The following is a 21,208-nucleotide window of genomic DNA, read 5'->3' as shown; positions in this document are numbered from 1 at the left end:
TCTACGGTGAGGAGATCATCCTCGCCAAAAATCAGTCCATTCCAAAACTTCTAACCCATGTTTACAAGTTGAAAAATCGTGGACCGTCCATTTTTTATAAACTGTTTTTGATGGGGTTAGAAGTTTTTGAATGGGCTGATTTTTGGTGATGATGATCTCCTCACCGTAGAGATCATCCTCACCAAAAATCAGCCAATTCCAATACCTCTAACCCATGTTTTGAAAAATGTTTTGCCAAAAAGTTTGCTAAAAAGTTGGCCCTTGAACGCCCCCCATATATATATATATGAACAGTGTTCCTAAGACTCATATTGAGACTCACATTGCGACACACCGTTTTGTCTTATATGGGAAAAAATATTTGGAATGGGCTGATTTTTTGTGAGGATGATCTCTATGGTGAGGAGATCATCCTTGCCAAAAATCAGCTCATTATGAAACTTCTAGACCGTCCAATTTTTGTTGAAAAATTATAGACCGTCCAATTTTTGTAAATCAATTTTGATGGGGTTAGAAGTTTTGGAATGAGATGATTTTTTGCCAGGATGATCCCCTCATCACAGAGATCATCCTCACAAAAAATCAGCTCATTCCAAACATTTTTGCCCATATAAGACAAAACGGTGTGTCGCAATGTGAGTCTCAATATGAGTCTTAGGAACGTGACCCTATATATATATATATTATATATATATATATATATATATATATATATATATAGGGTGGCGTTCAAGGGCCAACTTTTTTAGCAACTTTTTGGCAAAACATGGGTTAGAGGTTTTGGAATGGGCTGATTTTTGGTGAGGATGATCTCTACGGTGAGGAGATCATCCTCGCCAAAATCAGTCCATTCCAAAACTTCTACCCATGTTTACAAGTTGAAAAATCGTGGACCGTCCATTTTTTATAAACTGTTTTTGATGGGGTTAGAAGTTTTTGAATGGGCTGATTTTTGGTGATGATGATCTCCTCACCGTAGAGATCATCCTCACCAAAAATCAGCCAATTCCAATACCTCTAACCCATGTTTTGAAAAATGTTTTGCCAAAAAGTTTGCTAAAAAGTTGGCCTTGAACGCCCCCCATATATATATATATGAACAGTGTTCCTAAGACTCATATTGAGACTCACATTGCGACACACCGTTTTGTCTTATATGGGAAAAAATATTTGGAATGGGCTGATTTTTTGTGAGGATGATCTCTATGGTGAGGAGATCATCCTTGCCAAAAATCAGCTCATTATGAAACTTCTAGACCGTCCAATTTTTGTTGAAAAATTATAGACCGTCCAATTTTTGTAAATCAATTTTGATGGGGTTAGAAGTTTTTGAATGAGATGATTTTTTGCCAGGATGATCCCCTCATCACAGAGATCATCCTCACAAAAAATCAGCTCATTCCAAACATTTTTGCCCATATAAGACAAAACGGTGTGTCGCAATGTGAGTCTCAATATGAGTCTTAGGAACGTGACCCTATATATATATATTTATATGTACGTGTGGTGTTTGTGTATTCATGTTACACAACGAAACTTAGCTTTCAAATATTTATCTTCTCCTAGCCTAAAACGTAAGAACTAGCAAGATTAAGGGCTTCGATCGTGCGAGCTCCATAACCACCATATTCTCCTTCTAACGAGCATCCAGGTAGATACTTCCTTTCTCTTTCAAAGTAATTTTTTTTTCTCACTATACAAGTTTCATAATCGACATCTTCTCCGATCGATGAGCATTTATGATTCTAGGTAGATACTTCATCTCTCTCTCTCAAAGTAAAATTCCATTTTACCTGATTTATTTTTTATAAAGTAAAATCCCATAGCAGCCATCTTCGATTTGTTTTTTACAGATTGAAGATGATGGTATAGATCGAAAATAATTTTTGTAGGATTTTTATTGGATCGGATATTTAATATATTTTTCAAATTCGAATTCAAATCCTGGTGAGTGATATCCAATCGGATTCGGATTCGAATTCGAATATCAGTTTTTTTTTTCGGATTCGAATTCGGATATAACACTATCCGATCGGATACCTATCCGTTGACAGCCCTACCATTTATCAGTTTCTCTTTTTATAAAAAGCTCTCCCACGGACCACGAACTCTCTCTCCACAGTCGCGGGAAATAGGTTTCGACTCTCGACCCCCTCTCCACGTCTCACTGTTCAAGCTAAAAAGTAAACAGTCGTGTCTTCAGCTAATCGAAGGTGCCTCCAATTTCGTTTTCTAGGGTTTCGCTTTTGAAACTCTTGATCTAAGTTAGTTTACAGCTCTCAGTTATTTCTTTTCCATTTAGTTTAAATTTAGTTTTTTTTTTATTTTACCCATTCTTGATCGTTTGGTCTTGCACTAAATTGATTTTCTCTCTTTAATTTGTTTGTCACTATATTTATACATTTATATGTTCTTGGAGTTTTTGGGCTTTAATTTCGTTCTCAAGACTTGTTTGGTAACACTTCTGAATTCTGGAGTCTGAAGTCTGAAGTCTGAAGTCTGAAGTCTGTTTTCTGAAATCTTATTCTGGAAAGGTTGTTTGTTTATCATTTTTAAGAGCTTCTGGTTACAAATAGAATTTTAAAACATAATGGCTATTTTGACAATAATACCCTTTTGTAATTCTAATAAATTGTTAACCGAAAAACATAACATGTTATGCATAATGAAACCATCCACGCATTTAATTTTGATTTCTAACACATCAAACACCCTAAAAGTATTGTTTTCAATTTGAATTCATACTTGAGAAATTATATCCCAATAAGACGATATTCAAACAATAAATAATCATTCGTTTTCTAGTTGAAAAATATAGGGTTTTAGGGTTCGTATAAAAATAAAGGGTTTTCAAACACGAAACGAGAGAAAGGGGAGAGACTTTACAACACAGTTGTAGAGGAAGGAGAGGTAGAAAATAAATAAGAGGTAGAAAAGTTAAAAATAAGGGTTTTAAGGTTCATATAAAGAAATGATAAGTGATAGCAATTAGGATTCTGAGGAGGGTATTTTAAGAATAAAAAAAAAATTCAGATTTCAGAAGCTTCGTCAAGCATCTCTCCATCATTGGTTCAAAACTTTTGAATTTTGGTTATGGAGTCTGAAATCTGAATAAAAACAAACGGAAATAAAGCTTCTAAAGTCTGAATTTTAAAGGTGGACCACCTCCATTAAGACTTCAGAAGTGTTACCAAACACACGAATCAATTGTGTTAATTATTATTTTTTATTTCTCAATCTGTTTGTGAATTGCCAAAGTACTTTAATTTTTATCGATTAAAAAAATAGTTTAATTTTTAGTGAAATCTATGTTTTTATTAGTTTTACTTTATAATTTAATCCTTCAGGTTGATTTGTGGCATTTTTATCACTTGGAAACAATGCCTTGGTGTAGGCATTGCAAAGGAGTCTTCCCAACTGATCGATCAGATGAAGGTTTCTTGTAAGTAGCTTAATATATTAATCTTATAAATTTATATACACTCTAGTGTTTGTTAAAGGTATTTTATTTGGCTCGAAGAATCTTTACAGGAGATCACTTTTACCTTTACTTACGAATTGCCGTGAAAGTATTGTAAATATCACCATTTTGTGCAGTTTTAATGGTGTTATTGATTGCTTTTTTTTTTTTTTTTCCTTTTTCCTGATCTCTCTTAGATGTTGTTCTGGTTGCGGAAGGGTTACTGACATGGATATGTTCTCTACTGAGATTACTTTTTTTAAAAATGCTGGAGGGCAGGTTTGTTCTCGTTGTGATACATGTTTTATTTTTCAATAGGTCAAATTATTATTATTTTTGATCGGATAAGCAAGTTTTTAATGAGACTAGTAACTCATGCGAGGTTGGGTTATGTACCCAGGTCTATGGTATTGACACCCACGGATTTTTTATTCACATCTTGTAGAATATTATAAAGCATTTTGGTCAAACAATTTTAGTGAGTGCAGATAATATGTGGCCCCACATTATAAATCGATGAAGTAATCTAGTTTTTACTTGCACGGTGTATAATTTATTTGTGTAATTTAAGCTTCTTTACCGAAGGTATTGTCTAGCTATGTTCCTTGGGTATGTTTCGGAGAATCTTTATAGATATTGGTCCAAGTATTAGATTTGCTCAGCCCCCAAATCTTAGGGTTTTGGGATACAACTATATGATCAGTAATAGTATAGTTGGTTCTTGTATAATATTTTTTTTTATGGTTTCCTTGTCTATACCTTTTCCTTGCTATTGGAATTGGCGACACGAATCCGGTTTCACCATTTAAGTCTATAATGAACCATATCTTTAGTAAGACTTGATGTTTCACATCTTTTCATACCACCTCAATCCATATCAATTTTGTTCTTCCTCTTACCCTATTAGAGTTCTCAACTTGCACTAAAATGTTCACTCTCACTATTATTGTTATATGCCATCTTTGCATGTTATTGTTTCCTAATATTTTAAAATACTCTTGAAAATTTCTTCTTTTAGTTATTAGTATTATATGCTAGTGCCATATTTGATATGGATCTCTCCCCATACCCCCATGTCATGTCATGTTGACATGGGTAAGGGTACCTTTTGGTTAGTTTTGAATGGTTTGTAACATAGTTCACTAGGATAAGTTGACAACCTTATATGTTCATTTCATATATCGTTGGCTGGTGTTGTGCATATAGCCCCCTCACCTCTCTAGGCATCTTGTGTGATTGGAGCCCAAGCCTTGGACATTGTAGATGCTAGTACATGTTATGTTATTCTAGTGAGAATTTTTTATTGGAATGTATGGAATTAAGTATAAGATATACCTTCTTTAGATTATTTTTTCCTTGTCTTTTTATTTTTATCTTTTATCTTCTCTTTTTGCTCCTTGGGATCCTCCTACATAGTACTGTATGTGCACTGGAAATTATGTTTTCTTCTTGTGCATGTAAACAAATGTATTTTCATGCTTTTGTTCTCATTTGCAATATTCCCATTTCATTTTCCTATTGTTTATTGACTTTTTTTTTTGTTGATGATTTAATTGTTTATTAACTTGTATTTATATTTATCTGTAGAGCCAATTGTCAGGCAATTTTGTCAAGAGTGTTGAAAGCGACTACTCTACCTCACATGCAAGGACTTTGGAAAAGGGTATGTTTTGATATGCTTAGTTGCATGGTTCATTCTAGATTGAAAATATACAATGGAGATCTGGTTTATCTTCTCTTTGTAGGTATATTGATTAGGAGCTTGTGATATTATTAAAGACACAGTCCTTTTTTGTATGCATAGGAAGGTTATACTTTGTTCATGTACTAATGTACAAAATCACACTTAATAAAATAATGAGGACATAGTGGTATTGTAAGGTGCTAAGCTTGGACAATGTCCCTGGGATCTTTGATGCTCCTTCAAGTGAATCTTATTGTTGCCTCAATGTATTTTTTGTTTTGTTTTTATTATTGTCTTTATAGGTATTATTCCCTCAGTGTTGTTTGTGGTTTCAATGAATTCTTGATTGCTCACAAACAGCCATCCCTTGTTTTTTGCATGTATTTCCACGTGGCACATGGTCAATGAGTTTTGGCCCATGCTGTGTTGTATCTTCTCGTCAAAATCTTTGTGATTGATGATTTCCAGACACTAGGTTTGAGCACTTTTCACAATGCAACAAATGGTAGATACAAATCAAGGATTCAATCCATCAAAAGGTGTGCCACACAAAATTAATGACTCGAAAAAAAATCCACTTGGTTACATTTGGTGCGACCAACATAGGCTATATGTATTTATAACCGAAACATTGCTTTGAGATGAGATTTTAAACCTTGCTCCTTATGCTTTGATCACAGTTGTGTGCTTTTCATGATTTGATCCTGTGAACTTTGTGCATTCTCATTTATCAAATGCCACTTTCCATTTTATTTTGTAGGCAGAGATGAAATCAGTAATCTGGTCGATAGCCTAGATATCAGTGGTGGAAATTCTGTCATAGACCCAGCCTCTGCTTTTTATAGAGTGCGTCCTTAATGTTTAAACTTCCTTGTTGCCAGACGATTTGTGTATAAATTTGGCTAATCTTTGAGTCTACCTTCTTTTGAAGATTGCGGTTGAACGGAATTTCACTAGGGGGCGTCGAACATCGCTGGTTGCTGCTGCTTGCCTTTACATTGTATGCCGGTAAGGGAGGTGATAAAGGTTTTCATTTTTTTATGAAAAATGTTTTGTTGGTTTATTTGAATAATTTTTGGTCCTTCTGGACTGTTTTATTAACAAATAGTTCATAGGAAAGATTATTGGGAATTGGATTGTGGATTATGTGAACAAAGATGGTTATGACATGGCATAACCATTTACACCCCTAATTGCCAATAAAGTGCGTGCTTGGTTTTGGAATTTTAACTTGGTGGAGCAATTAAGATGCCAGGCTTTATGTTCCAATACTACTGTGTCTTGGAAAATTTAAATGTAGCTTTTGATAGATGTGTTAAGCAACTAAAGCCAGCTACTCATGCTTTTCATAGGGAAAGTAAAAAGGAGTTTCTTCTTATTGATTTTTCAGAAATATTGCAGACAAATGTGTAAGTATCCGCTGTGGTTCAATTTTCTTTTCAAGCTCATTATAAAAGTAAATGGGTTGTTATTGTAGGAAATACTTCAGCTATGCTCTCATCTGAAATTTTAAATTATGTTCCAGATATGTGCTAGGTGCTGTATTTTTGCAGCTTTGCAAATTGCTAAGGCTTGAAGAACATCCCATCGTCCAAAAACCTGTTGATCCTAGCCTTTTTATACATCGATTCACAAATGGTAAGCACCTGACAACTCTTTGCCCTTTTCATTTTGGGTCAAATATTTTTTCCGGAAACCTGCATTGATACCACTTGATTTTTATTATTGTTGAGATGTGTGAGTTTAAATATCAAAATTGAGTTTGAAATGGTTTTAAGTGACATGAAAGTATTTCAATTTTGTCACACATGTTTTTCTTTTTAATAATGTCTTCTCCATTTGTGCATCAGTGCAATTTTTCTTGGGGTAATAGAAGATGAGGTTTTGGTTGGTGGTTTGATGATGACAAGTCACTCTCTACTCGTCTCCCTCCATTGTTCCTTATGTTCTTAATTTTTTTCCTCTCAAACTTCCCACTTAGCAAATTATGGGAAATCCTTTCCAACTACAAATACTTGTTGAAATTTCAGGAGGAAATTGTATCTTTCCTTGGGAAATTATTGTTCATTGAAATAATGGAGCATTGGTGTGATAGATTGATCATCTCTATTTGGATAACCTCACATAGGAGCTAGACTGATAGATAATAAATGCCTCAAGAGTGTTTTAATAACAAAATAAATATACCTTGGCCCTATGATGAAAATAAGAAATTATGGTCCTTAAAAGTAAATATCTTATCCTAGAATTCAATGACCATCTTTATGTCAGTGAGTGTAATGTTATTTGAACTTTTTGTAAAGCTTTATATATGGTATGTGACCTTCCATAGCCGATTTCAAATCTTTGGGATAAGGCTTCGATGATGAATGATGATTGAGATAACCTTGATGGAGTAACTAATTAGGTACTCATCATAGGACATCTTCGTGTCAGTAGAAATAAAAATCTGTCCTACATTACCATGCTAGCAGGAAAAATAATTGTTTATGCTTATTGTAGGTTTATTGAGAGACAATAAGGACATGAATTCTGAGGTTTCTAGGACTGCATTGCGCATTATAGCTAGCATGAAGCGAGACTGGATGCAGGTATTGTTTTCTTTTTTGCATAAATATGGAAACTTAAACTTTTTGACAAGGTTCAAGTGTTGGTCTTGGTACTTAATCACAGTCATAGTTATTTAATAGTTCGACTTACTAATCCTTTTACAGACTGGGAGGAAACCTAGTGGGTTATGTGGTGCAGCATTATACATATCTGCACTTTCTCATGGACTCAAATATTCAAAGTCAGATATTGTAAGTTGAACTTATACCATCTATTGATGTGCAATTCTAAGTTACATACAGATGATTTTAAAATGTCATGTTAAATTCCCTATAATGAGAAGTTATTTTTTAGTGTTTTTTTTTTTTTTTGGGTACATTAGACTAATGAAATCGGCAGTATTTGTTTTATTGTTCATACTATACGATTGAAAATTTATTTCCATTTCTTTAGTTCATTGATGATCATATTTTAGTGTGATGTTTTTGTTTCTTGCTCTTTGGAAATCATGGCAAACTTTGATCTTAATGACAGTGATTGCGAATTGACATATTGTTTATCTAATGGTGTTGTTTTGGATTTGATTACGGTGAATCTATAAGTGACGTGGTATTTGCTAGGTTCTAATGGAATTGGGCATTAATTGGAGAAAATCATGAGTAAGTTGTTTGGGGCTGGAAGCTGCTTAGCCTTAGAGTTGTTTGGAGAGTCTGTTGGGTGCGGGGTTGGTGTAAGCAATTCCCCAACTTTAAGGAGTTTTTCTTTGAGGATTTCTTGTTGAAATTGATCGATCAGGCATTTTGTTATAGCTCGGGTAGTAGTCCTCAGTTTAGTGTTTTTTTGTTTTCGCTTGTTTTCTCCTTCTAGTTAGGTCTTCTCGACTTCCTTTGCATCTCTTTCTCAAATCAAGTTGCCTATGAAAAAAGAACATGACTGGTGTGGTAGTATTGTTATGTTCATTCAACTTTGTAATCTTTTGATGGAAATATTTTGAAAGCTAATAAAGCTTGGCTAAGATATTCTTTTTGGAAAAAGTATTCTTCAAAGATTGATAAAATTTATGAAAGTAAGCAAAATTATAAATTTCTTGTAGAAAAGACTTGCAAATCATATATAGTATTCATTCTTTAGTTAGATATCTATACATTAACTTATTTTGATGCATTTTCTGCATATTTGTATGTTTATGAAAAACATGCACGCATACTTATCCATGTTAAATTACTTGGATATGTTAGTAATTTATTCATAAATATTTTAAAAATAAAAATAAAAATGTTAAAATGTAGTGCTTCATATTTTGTTCTTTTAACAAGTGTTTTAATATGGTATATTACAGTTAATGTGACATTAATATTATCATTTCTATGTATAATATTGTTGTTTTTGACAGTTGGGCTATCAGATGCCCTTACCAATGTATAGTGGAATGCTACTAATTTTCATTTCCCCACTTCATATAATTGTTTATTGCAGTTTGATGAGTTATGAAGAAATTTGTCAACATTTCCATAATTTCATCATATCCATGAACATTGTGTTAAATTTCAGCATTTCCATGACCCGTATTAAATTTTGCACTGATCGAAATATTTCCATTTCCAGGCTGATTGAAATAGAGACCAAAACCGAAGTTCATTCCTTGCCACATCAAAGTACTTACCACTTCATGCAATTTGATAAAATGTCACCGTCTTACACTTAAATTTCCAATAAATCTCTTGAATAGTATTTCCATTAATGTTAGTTCAGAAAAAAACTTGATATCTGACCTCGTCAAATACATTTTAGTATTTGGATAGACAGGTTTATGTGGTATTAAATACTTTTTGAACTTTGATTTGTTGATTGGAATTTCCTTCCTTATCCTGCTTGTTTTGGCTTGGTATTCTAAATTTATTAGTAACTGAAGTGGTGCATATCACAATTTTCACCAGGTAAGTGTTGTACATATCTGTGAAGCAACATTGACGAGACGACTGATTGAATTCGAAAATACAGAGTCAGGGAGCTTAACGGTAAGCTTCATTTCCTCGGACTATTGGTCATCTATTGAGTTCGAACTATTGTAATTTTAAACTCATGTAAACACATTATTCTATCTTTAAAGTATTTATTTCATGTTTATTCGCTACATGTTTGCAAGATACTAGGCCAGGTTATTCGGAACTGTTTGTTGTAGTTGTACTAGTTATTAGTTGTTGTCTTTCTATTGGAAGGAGCAATCATTATTTACACGAACTCTTTTAACCTACCTGGGCAACTCAACACTCTGAAGGAAGGTGGATTGTACTCTGTCTCAAACATCTTCAAGTTCAATCTAAAAAGCTCTCTCCCATCTCGGAATGATAGGACCTAAAGGTCCCCTTCATGAATAAACCTTCATAGTTACACTACTCAAACATTAAAATCCCAAAAAGATATCCTCTTTTAAAATTACTCAAATGTCTTCAACCAAATTGCTTTCTCAATTTGCATCACTTTTCTCTGAAAAATTCAGCTTTGAAGATTTGTTGATGGTTTCTTTCTTATGCAATTGAATTCGCAAAAACACGTCCACAGGAAGTGGTACTCGAGTAGGAAGGAGAAGCTTGGTGCTGCTAGGGAAAATTGAAGTTGTTTTCCTCAACATTGAGTGAGTTATAGTAGTCCTTAACTAAATCATTTTATGGAATAATCGGTTTTGATGAACAATGTATTCAGCAAAATTTTAAAAGTGGAGAATATAAATTATATTATTTCCTTGAGATTGTCACAAGTTTTGAAATTTAAGGAATTCAAACTTATTAGTGGTTGTAATTCCAAAACTTATTGTTTCTTCAAAAATTGAATCGGGCATGCATTTAAGGTAAAAATCGAACACTTCTTTATATTTAGCTCAAAGTATTTGCATTTTATTAATTAAAAATAAAAAAATAAAACAAAAGGTAAAAAAATGATTATTGCATGCATTTAGGGTAAAATAGAACATTTCCTTATATTCTAATTTGCTGGTTATTAGGAAAAATGTAGGTCTATGTAGTTACTGGCATTTTTCCTTTATGGACTCTAAATATCATGATTACTCTCATTTCATTATGATAGAGTCAAGTGTTGGACCCTTTGCTACATGGACCAGTGTATAGAATGCCGTGGACATCCATTTCTTACTTTGTATGATTGTTTATTATAATTTTATGATTTAGGAGTGAGTTTTCATGCTTGATTTAAAATTTTTTATCAGTGTAAAATCTCTAAATATTTCTCACTTTAAAAAATTCATTATTTGACACTGGGTTGGTATATACCTCTGGCTCGGGATACCCTCACTTCAAAATTCTTCCTTTCTCCAATTTTCATGTTTGATTTTATATAATACATTTGAATTCAATTTTTTTTGCGTGGTTGTTACAAGTTGATAATGGCCTATCAGTATCATTTGGAAAAGCAACAATAGCCTCAACTCTTAAGCGATCAAGTTATTTTCAACCAATTGGTTATCTTTACAATTCCATTGGGGTCAGATCAACACTGATTACAAATGAATCATGTAGATTTTTGCTATTTCTCTTATGTTTCTTGTGTTCTATCTTTTCTTAGCCATGGTGGCCTTGTCCTGCACTATGAGATAGATAGTTCTGATGAGAAAAGGTTTCCTTCTTGTATTAGATCGAGGAGTTTAACACAACGGCAGAGGAGCTTGAAAGAGAATCTCGTTCAAGGAAACTACCAAATGTGGGGTCTAAACCATCGGGGGAAAGGGAATTACTATGTGAACACAAGGGTACTGATAAACCTCACTTCGCCCACGGACTTTGTAAAAGTTGTTACGATGATGTAACTCCTTACCTCTGCTTAATATTGCCTGATCTCATGAGATTTCATTTTTCTTTATATCTCATGCTTTTATTGGTTGGTGTAGTTCATTACACTTTCTGGCGGACTTCAGGGAGGATCAGAACCTCCAGCTTTCCAGCGTGCCCAAAGGGAGAGAGTGACCAAAGCACCTGCTGAGAAAAATGCCAAGGAATCAAGTCTGGTTAGTATGCATTTCCCATCCCAAAACTATGTTGAATCTTTTGAAATTTCTGTACATGAATCATTGTTCTCTATAAAGATTTAGAATGTCTTGCACTGAGAAGCCCTATTACTTGAATTCCCTTAGGAAGGTTTTAGTGGCATCAATATTAAGAGGTGGTACATTTTCATAAAATCTCATGGTATTACAAGTCTAGTTGTGAGTTTTGAAAAAAACAATTGAAATATCTTTGATAGGTTTTGTTCGACTCTATTGGGATCTTTAAATAATACATGTATTTTAATAAACTAATACATGCGAATGCGTGTGATGGACAATGTTTTTGGTCTTCTTGAGGACTTTTGATAATAGAGACATATGGGTGGCAATGTAGTGGTGGGCTAAAATATAAACCCTCATTTCACTAGAAGCTTGGAATAGTGGACTTATGTCAACTTTGGTAGGAACTCCATTTGTAGCTCCACTGTGGCCGGTATCAAAAGTGCTTTTTAAAACAAACTTGAACTTTTATTCCACTTCTCTTGATTTCGAGTACTCTAATGAGGTGTTGCCTAGAATTCTCTTGCTATATTTTTCAAAATATATTGGAACACTCTCAGCCCCCTACCTCTCATCTCACATTTTTCTGTTTCTTTTTTCCCTCTTTGTGATGGGAAGGGTAGGGGACTAGGGGTTAAGCAGGAAATCAATAGTACCACTACTTGATACATACAGGGTTAGATTTACAGTAGGGGCACTTGCCCCCACAATTTTTTTCAAAATCTAAGAGTTTATGAGCTATTGTGACAGATAACAACCGGTGGATAAAAAAATCCACCGCTATTGCCCCCACAAATTTTCACTCTTAATTGCCTCCACAATTTGTTTTCCACTCTTAGTTTTCCCCACATGGGAAAACTCTTTGCTCCGCCCTTGATATGTAAAATAATGATTTTGGTGTTTCACATCCAAGGTATTAAATTTCAATTTTTTTGTTCGGTCAGCCCAATAATACAAATATTTCAGCTAGTGTCGAAATCATAGACCTTTTCCTTTTGAAATTAGGAAATGTTAAAACAAGCATTAAACTGCACTCATAATCCACCAATATGTAAATCATATGAATTGTGGAAATGAAGGTCCTTTACACCTGTGTATTTTAGATTAATTCCCTACTTTTCAAGAGTTTTTACTGTCCAGTCTGCTGCTTCAGTTCCTCTTTGTTTCAAATTTTCTTGCAATGCAACAATGATTCTTTTTTATCGTGCATTTATCTATTTATTTATTTATTATTATTATTATTTTTTTGGGGGGGGGGGGTTTGTATTTGATTTTTTGCCTCAAACTTTGTGAATTTCTAGTTTCCATGATTTTTTTTCTACCTTATTGTGTGTTGTCCTTTTTGTTTTTTTTGTTTTTGCTTCCCATGTTAGTTTGAGAAGGAAACCGAGCCTTCCTCAAATCCCAAACATGATGTGATTGGAAACGAAAAAGTGAGCTCTAGAGGGTTGGAAAGTAGTGGTAAGTTCTTTACCTATGAACTTCCTGAAGGGATATCTCAGGGAAAGATTTAAATCCTGCATTTTTTTTATGCTACAAATATTGAGGATCATTTCTGATCACAAAAATGTCCTGTTTCAGCTGCAGCCAGTGGAGATCAGGCAGGTGATGAGGGTACTTCCGGTCAATCACGTAGATCTGAGGATATGGATAATATGACTGGGAATGAATCCGAAAGCCTTTCTGACATTGATGATGTTGAGGTGTGCAGCTTAATTTTTTCTTCATCCTTGTAATAGCTTATCTTTGTCCACAATACCAATTCTCTTTCTTTCCTCTTTTTGTTGTCTTGTTTTTGTATGACAAGTCTTCCCTGGTTAGGAGTTATAAATGTTAAAATTACCATGTGTTATTTTATTAATCTGCACTTGGTTTGCATTTCAGTTAAATACCCCACTTCCCCCTTGCTTTTCCTAGAAAATCTAAGGACCTTGATACTTCAAATACTGCCTCTCAGTTATTGAACTCCTAGAATATCCTCAATTCTATTGAAATATTTTTTGGACATACCCTGACCCATAGTATTAAAATTTGTCAAATTTGCACAATGTATACTGAAATATTTTCCTTTCCACAAGACTGTACATGAAATTCGGCCTACTATTTCCTTTTGTATATATATTTTTTGTGTGTGAAAATCACTATTCATTTCGTGAAATATTTCTGTGACCTAACAATTTCGACCGAGATATCTTTTTTTGAAAAATATTGTAAGACTATCAATAAATTTATAAAAATAATGAATATAGTAAATTACTTGTAAGAAAGGACTTGCAACTACACATACTATTCATTTGTTAGCATCAATGATGTATGATTACTTAGTTATTTGTATATCACATCTAAAATTTATGCTTTTTAAGCATATCACCATATTCATATTAGCTGGACATATTTGTAGTTTATTCATTGATAGTTAAAAAATATAAATATAGAGGAATGCATGAATATAGTACTTCACAGTTTGTTCATTTAAACAAGTGTTTTGTATATTAGGTGTTAACATGACACTACTTTAAAATCCATTTAGAATATAGTTGGTTTTGGTAAGCTCTTACATTCTTGCACCCATGTGCAGCAGAACACTACTGATCTTCATTTCCACACTTTATATGGTTGTTTATTATAGTTTATGACTTATGACTGTTTTCATGTCTATCTTAGCATTTCTTACAGTTCGAATGAAAATTTCCTTAATTACTACATTTCCATTACATTTTTATCATTTTCGTGAAATTAATCGAGATATTTCTATGAAATATTTTCATTTTCAAACTGGTCAAAATATGCATTGAAACCATTTTTTTAAGCGAGCAAGTTTGTTGTAACAAGTACTAATTAGAGGCTGAAGGTGGGTTTTGAACCTTGGTCGTGGTATCAATACTCACTGATCTTACTTACTTAGCAAGCATTTACCTTCACTTAAATTGAAATTTAGTACCTTGCCCCAAGCAATTTTAAAGAATGGTTATCCCTCTGGTACACTGGGCATTCTTTCTAGCCCCCAGTCCCCAGTCCTCCACGTATTTCATAAGATTCTTGGTAACCCAATTAGCTTTCTCTAATCAATTCTTAATATCTTAATTTACCAATCCTTATTTTTGGAACATTTTGAAATTCTCTCATCAGTAATAGGGACAGTGAAGCATCCAAGCATACCTATGTGGTCTCATGCTGTTCAAGTGAATTGATATTTGGTTCTAAAATTTTGTAATGCTGAATAGGTTGATGGGTACCTTCACAACGAGGAGGAGAAGCGTTTTAAAAAGATAATCTGGGAAGAAATGAACAGGGAGTATCTTGAGGTAGTCAGAGTTATTTCTTGTCTGATTGTAATCTTTTTTACATTCTTAGGTAATGCACAGTGTAGGTACACCAGGATTTGCTGTTATCAGCAAAATATTAGGGTAGGTGGCTTAGAAGTTGCACATATACCCACTTTTATGTTGTTGTAGGGCTTTTCTTGTAGAGTGACATGTCATCTTATCATCAATGCCTTAGCCCAAAATTTGGGGTTGGCTAAAGGAATCTCGATCATCCATTTAAAACCTGTTTGCACCTTTGGGCTACTGATTCTTGTCAAAATCAGGCTTACTCAGTGGGGCATCAAATATTCTCTCAAATAAAAATATAAAAAATGCAAGGGTTGTAACCCACCTTCGAAGACACTCCCAACAACTTCCAAGGGCAGAAATCAACCTAATTGGTTGATCAGAAGCATTTGTCTAGATTTTTATTTTGGACCTGATGTTAATTATTTTCTGCCTTCTAAAATGTATAAAATAGATCAGATGGTTTGCATCATACAATCCATTTATTTATGACTTACGCTACACTCTTGGTTTGGCCAATTTTAGTGGTGTGTCCTTGTCCCTAAAATTGTACTAATTGGTGCTATTGCCATCTATTAGCGCTCAAGATATGGATTTAACCCTTAATAATCTGATTGGTGCAAGGTAAAATGGTATTTTTGAGCCGTAAAGTTTTGCAGGAACAAGCTGCTAAAGAAGCAGCTGCTGCTGCAGCTAAGGAAGCATATGAGGCCCATTTTCAGAATTGTTCGGAGGACTTGCTTGCTGCACAAGAACTTGCTGCAGCGGCTGCAGCAGCTGTTGCCAAGTCAAGAAAGGTATTTTTTTCCCTTATAAGCACCTGCCAACATAGTCACAAAGTTGGAGTATGGGTTTAAATCAGCAAGGGAAAACTTCAGAAAAAACGTTAAAACGGGGAAGAAATGATGAAAATAAAAGATAAAAAATATATTAAAAGTTATGAAAAAATACATATCTAATGAAAATTCATAAAATCAAGTTATTATCATCAACTCCCTTATTTTTACACTTAGAATTATCAAATTATATTATGTATCAAATCTCAGATTTAAAAAACGAGAGAAAATGTTTAAATTTTTGTCCATATGAAAAAAATGAGAAAAAAAAAAAAAAAAAAACGGTGACTTTTTCAAAAAATTGCCAATTTTTGGTACTACGCTTGCTAAGACCATTTTTTTGATAAATTGACAAAGGTACTTACTGGAATTAGCATTTACATTTTAATTGAGATAGAAATAAATTACTTCTAATCTTTGCTTCTTTTTTTACACCCTTTATAGGTTTAAGTATGAATTAGGTGCTTGTTTTTGGGTGGGGGTATCACTTTTTATCTTTGTTAATAAGTTAAAATTTGGATAATCCATCCTAATCTTTGATATTGCTTTAAATTATTTATAATCTTATTTAGCATTTCCACCAATTCAAGTCTAAATCTTTTTCTTTCTTTCTTTCTTTTTCTTTGTTACTAATTTATTTATTTCATTTCTACAATTATGTACAATTTTTTAAGAGATTTACTGTCACATCATTTACTGATTTCCTTTGAAGTTGTAGATTAGACAATTCTTTCATTTTTTTCTGTTTGTTTGACGAGTGACTGTTCTCACATTTCGATGGACCATTTCCAACTTCCCCATACGTCACTAACATTCTATTGAAAAATTAAAGAGTTATGAAATGTGTTGAAAATTAAGCTCCAACATGGTGAAGAAACAGGGAAGTAACAAAAGGCACATGAAAGTCTCCTCCTACCACGTATGATACATCTCAGTATGCGGAATGTTCCATTTTATCAGGATGTTAGGAGAAGTAAAACATGGCCATGTAAGTGAGATCATTCTTGAGGCATTCAAGATGATTTAGCCTCACTTTTTACCCAACAAACTACCAACATGAGAATCACTTCTTTCTGTTAAATCAATTACATTCAGTCTATATTCCAGAAAAGGTAGTAATTTCCACCAACCAAAAGAGGATCTTATCACTATTACCAATCTTTCATTTCCTAAAGCTGATGCAAATCTAAGAAAATTGTTGCTTTCTTGATCACCTTCGTAAAAGCTTTTATTGTTGTAAATTGTAACTCATCCACAAATCATTTTTTTTAATTAATTATGAATCTTATATTGACTTGCAGGAAAGGCAGCAGCAAAGGGCAGCAGAGGCGAAAAATGCTGCTCCTGCTCAAAGTGCTGCAGAAGCTGCCCGCCAAATGCTAACGAAGAAGGTATTTCACGGAAAAGTAAATGCCGCTTCATTTATGCTAACAAATGAATATTATGTGTAATTGAAGGTGTATCATTTTGTTTTTTTTTGCTTGTTCTCTTATATGTGCATTTCCAAACATATTTTTCTTTACCTTTACCAATATCAGTGCATGTGTGTCTATTTATTTATTTGTTTATTTTGTATGTTGCAGAGGGGTTAGGCAGACCCCAAACCAGAAACCATATCCCCAAATACATTTTTTCCCCACATTTACTAATAATCAGTGCATGTATGTCTTTCTTTGCCCAGAGACTCAGTTCGAAAATCAATTACAATGTATTGGACTCGCTCTTCAGTGACACGGTATGTTGGCCTTCTCTATTTTTTTGGCACTTTGGTTTATACATATGTGTGTGTGTGTGAGACAGCATGTACCACATCTTGCCCTGTAATGCCACATGTGCTTTGGTAGAACTTGGCTGTGAAGCCACAGACCCCAGAACCATTTCTCCATTTATTGAAAATATAGTTTCTTTTATTTCTTCTTCTGTTACCTGACACCCAAGACTGTTGTGATCTTCTTGGTCAAGGGCTTTGTTCATGGGGGTTATTTGCTCTGAGGTTCTTGCAACTGTGACTCCATGCTGATACAGCCCTTTGAAGAACTCAATGATCTCTTCCTCAATCTGATTTTCCCTTTCTAGACTGTCCCCCTGAACAGTCTCCAATTCTTCCCCCAAGGCACTAATGGTGTTGGAATCTGCCCCAAATCTTTCCTTGCTCAAGACCCTGAGGGGCTTGCTTCAACTCTTACTGGTTGAGCACCCACCTATACATGGGGGTTCCCCTAACATTCCTTTCCCATATGGACTACACTAAAGGTTTGAAGCTCTCATCCTCAATCGAGAAATTGAAGAATCTAACGGCCTCTTTTTAGATTGTTCTTTGACCCCCTTGTTCACCACCGTTGGGCTATATGGTCTGATATGCCACAAGTCTGGAAATTAGCTTTAACCTCATTAAGATTTTCTAGCCGTCGGATGTTTGTGAGGACTCTTATCTATTTTTGACAGAATTCTTCTATTATCCTGCTGGTTGGCCTTCATGTCCATGAGCTCAGTCAGCTGCAGGCACTCTGAAAGGTCATGCAAATCTGCCTGCATGACCCTCCTTCCTCCTACTTTCTCACCAACAGAAGTGATTGAGTTGAAGTCTCCCAACACCATCCAAGGTAAGTTGGGAGTTGTCAGCGATGCACTTCAAATCACACCTGAGTCTTCTCCTTTCCTCTCTCTGGTTTGCCCCTATAAACAGCAGTTTCTCAAGAATCTTGCCCCCCTCTTGAGTCTCCCCCCGCCCACCCCGTAGCTGTTATCATTTGATCAGCTTTGTAAATCACATCTAAGTTAAAACTCTGGTATCATCCCAGGCCAACCATATCTATCCTCCTTCCCAGAGCATTAGCATAGTTGTCTTCAACCTTCCAACCAGGACACACCCTTCTAACCACTTACCTCTTTATTGATACTTCTTACCTGACCACTGAGCTTCCCCGTTCTTCACCTCCACCTTTGGACACACTATCTGCACCTTGCTCTCTGTTAATTGCTTAGGGTAATAAGAGATTTTCTCTGTCCCTCACTCACACACTCTTGCTTTGCTCCCTAGCGGATCTTCCCAGGGTAAAGGTTTGGGTCTTGACTCTGATGGATAGCTCCTAATTTCCTGGCCTGTTCTTTGCAGCATCATCAGCTGAGTTGTGCTTTCCTTTACCACCTCCGTCTGATTGTCTTTGAAACCATCCTCCTTCGTTTCAAACCCTACAAGCTCCGTCCAGGTCTCACCATATTCAGGACTCTACTTTGATTTGCCTCCCACCTAAACAATGTCTTACTGGTTAGTGGTTACCATCCGCTTCCTCTCCGTTCAAGATATCCCATGGAGGGAGGCTGTCCTCTCCCTCCACCCATCATCTGGTTACCGCAGGCCAAACCTTCCCTCGACAAAACTCTCCCATTCCAATATTTTAGCCTTGTAAAAAGTGATCACAAGATGTGGAATTATGGCATACTTAGTAGGATTAATTTCATAAGGAGCTGAGTTTTGGTGATGACAATCATATTCTTACACGGTTTTACAAATGGCTCTTTGAGGTACACGTGGATAAGTATCCATATTTGAAGAGCTCAATAATATTTTAGCAACTTTTTTTGTATATATTACTATTTTATATTTCAATCTGCTTTTTTTTTTTTTTAATGCACTTGGATGGATTCATTGATGTCCTGACAGAAGGCCTCCGAGAACACCAAGGAAAAGCGCATTGAATCAGATTCTAGTGATGAAGCCAGTGAACGGCAGCACAGCAAGAAGAAGAAAGAAGATTCTGATGTGGTGGACAATGTTGATGACATAGGGATGCAAGGGGATGAATATGGTGAAGAGGACAATGCTGGAGAAAAATATGGAGATGATTTATATTATGGAAATGAAGAGGAATATGGTTACGAAGATTATGGTTATGAATTTTGAAGTAAACAGATTTTTCTTTTTGTTTTTATATATCATTAATGGTGGAGCTGCGTTGAAGACCTTCTCTTTGGTATTGCTGGTTGAGCTAGTTAACCCACCACAGCGATATATGCTTAATTAGCTAGTATACGGTTCGAGAATCTGGTGGCCATGGATGAGAATGCCCCAACCCCCAATTATGTTTGTCTAGACGTCTTGGTTTTTTCTTCCACTACTCTTTCCATGTTTGCTCACTCTTCCCATTCTTGTTTTGATCCTCAGCAGACTTTCTTTTTTTGGCATTGATGAAGGAACATGAAACCATTCTGTTTCAGTAGAGGGGTACGGGAGATGGATAAGGGCAGTGAGGTAGGTGAAGAAGTTAGTTGTTTTTGCTGTTCCAACCACAGTTGGATGTGATTTCGAGAGTCGAAGGAGAATGAATGCCACACCACCACTAAAGCTCCATAATTTCTCTCGGGCAGGGGATTTAATAGTCTTTATACGATTGGTTTTTACGAGCTGGCCTATTAATAATAATAATAATAGTTATTATCTCAGCTCTCTTTATTAATTTTATTTTCAGTCTTTACTTATAGTCTTTTAGATCTTTGATATAAACTTATAAAGGTTATCATAATTGTAAACATCTTTAATAATTTAAATGTTTTAGATAGATATACAATGAGATTTTGTGATTGTGAAAAACTTTTAATCCTGTTATCGATTATTTTTTTAAATTGAAATATGTTTATTTATGACCAAATTTCAGATTGGTCGGTTCAAACTGAACTTGTCAAGGGCCAATTTGATCCTGAAATGCTTGTTCGTCGTATTGTTTGTTTTTGGTATGTGAAAAATAATATATTTGCTTGAGAAATTTGATTATTTAGTCAATTTAAGATTTTATTATGTCATCTGTTTAGGAATTTCAAGATAGCCGGCCAAGGTCAATTCTACTATGAATTTTTCAAATATTTAGTGCAACTCTATGGAGCTTACATTTTCAGGCATCACTTGCACGAATTTTTGCCCTTAAAATCCCATTTTTTGAAACATATTCTAAAACAAAAACAATTCAACCTCTTCCCATAATTAAGTTAGATTCACCTTATTTTTTGTAAAACTTAATCAGTTCTTTGAAAATTCAATTTGAACTGATTTCAATGTATTTTTTATTTTTTAGATTTAAGATTTTAAAGATATATGATTAAAATATGAAATGAGATTTTGTGCTACATCATCTATTAAATCAGATTATAAAAGAAAAAAAATAGCATTCTTCAAATATATAAATACATATTTGCAAATAAGCGATCCGTAAAACATGTTTTAGACAATATGTTTTGTCTTACAGTAGGCAAAAGGGTTTGGAATGGACTGATTTTTTGTGGGAATGATCTCTA

General features: G+C 34.5%; 1 protein-coding gene across 4 annotated transcripts; it reads left to right on the top strand.

The window, feature by feature from the left end:
* Positions 1 to 2,058: 2,058 nt before the first annotated feature.
* On the top strand, positions 2,059 to 20,500 carry LOC147385349 (Cyclin/Brf1-like TBP-binding protein). 4 transcript variants are annotated; one of them, XM_086422366.1, is made up of 20 exons: positions 2,059 to 2,213; positions 3,348 to 3,442; positions 3,658 to 3,739; positions 5,048 to 5,123; positions 5,905 to 5,990; positions 6,076 to 6,152; positions 6,497 to 6,553; positions 6,670 to 6,782; positions 7,647 to 7,735; positions 7,859 to 7,945; positions 9,632 to 9,712; positions 11,343 to 11,510; positions 11,596 to 11,712; positions 13,125 to 13,212; positions 13,333 to 13,454; positions 14,976 to 15,056; positions 15,743 to 15,880; positions 17,221 to 17,310; positions 17,601 to 17,654; positions 19,587 to 20,500. In XM_086422366.1, the coding sequence occupies exons 2-20, from the start codon at positions 3,381 to 3,383 to the stop codon at positions 19,821 to 19,823; spliced, it is 1,905 nt and encodes a 634-aa protein (XP_086278492.1). In that variant the 5' UTR covers positions 2,059 to 2,213; positions 3,348 to 3,380; the 3' UTR covers positions 19,824 to 20,500. The 4 variants fall into 4 exon arrangements, with proteins under 4 accessions (XP_086278492.1, XP_086278490.1, XP_086278491.1 ...); XM_086422364.1 differs by having other exon boundaries at positions 19,584 to 20,500; XM_086422365.1 differs by having other exon boundaries at positions 2,112 to 2,264; positions 19,584 to 20,500.
* The last annotated feature ends 708 nt before the right edge of the window (positions 20,501 to 21,208 follow it).

Source organism: Akebia trifoliata, chromosome 14, assembly GCF_017979445.1.
Source record: "Akebia trifoliata isolate Shusen 1 chromosome 14, ASM1797944v1, whole genome shotgun sequence".
NCBI lineage: Eukaryota > Viridiplantae > Streptophyta > Magnoliopsida > Ranunculales > Lardizabalaceae > Akebia > Akebia trifoliata.
Note: the sequence above shows the minus strand (reverse complement) of the source record. Positions and strands in the feature narration are given on the sequence as shown.

Bases quoted from the DNA above. Each gene is read 5' to 3' on its own strand.
- LOC147385349 (XM_086422364.1), top strand. From the start codon at position 3,381: ATGCCTTGGTGTAGGCATTGCAAAGGAGTCTTCCCAACTGATCGATCA. The intron at 6,554-6,669 runs GTAAGTATCCGC...ATTATGTTCCAG, and splicing joins GAAATATTGCAGACAAATGT to ATATGTGCTAGGTGCTGTAT. The intron at 15,881-17,220 runs GTATTTTTTTCC...ATTGACTTGCAG, and splicing joins CTGTTGCCAAGTCAAGAAAG to GAAAGGCAGCAGCAAAGGGC.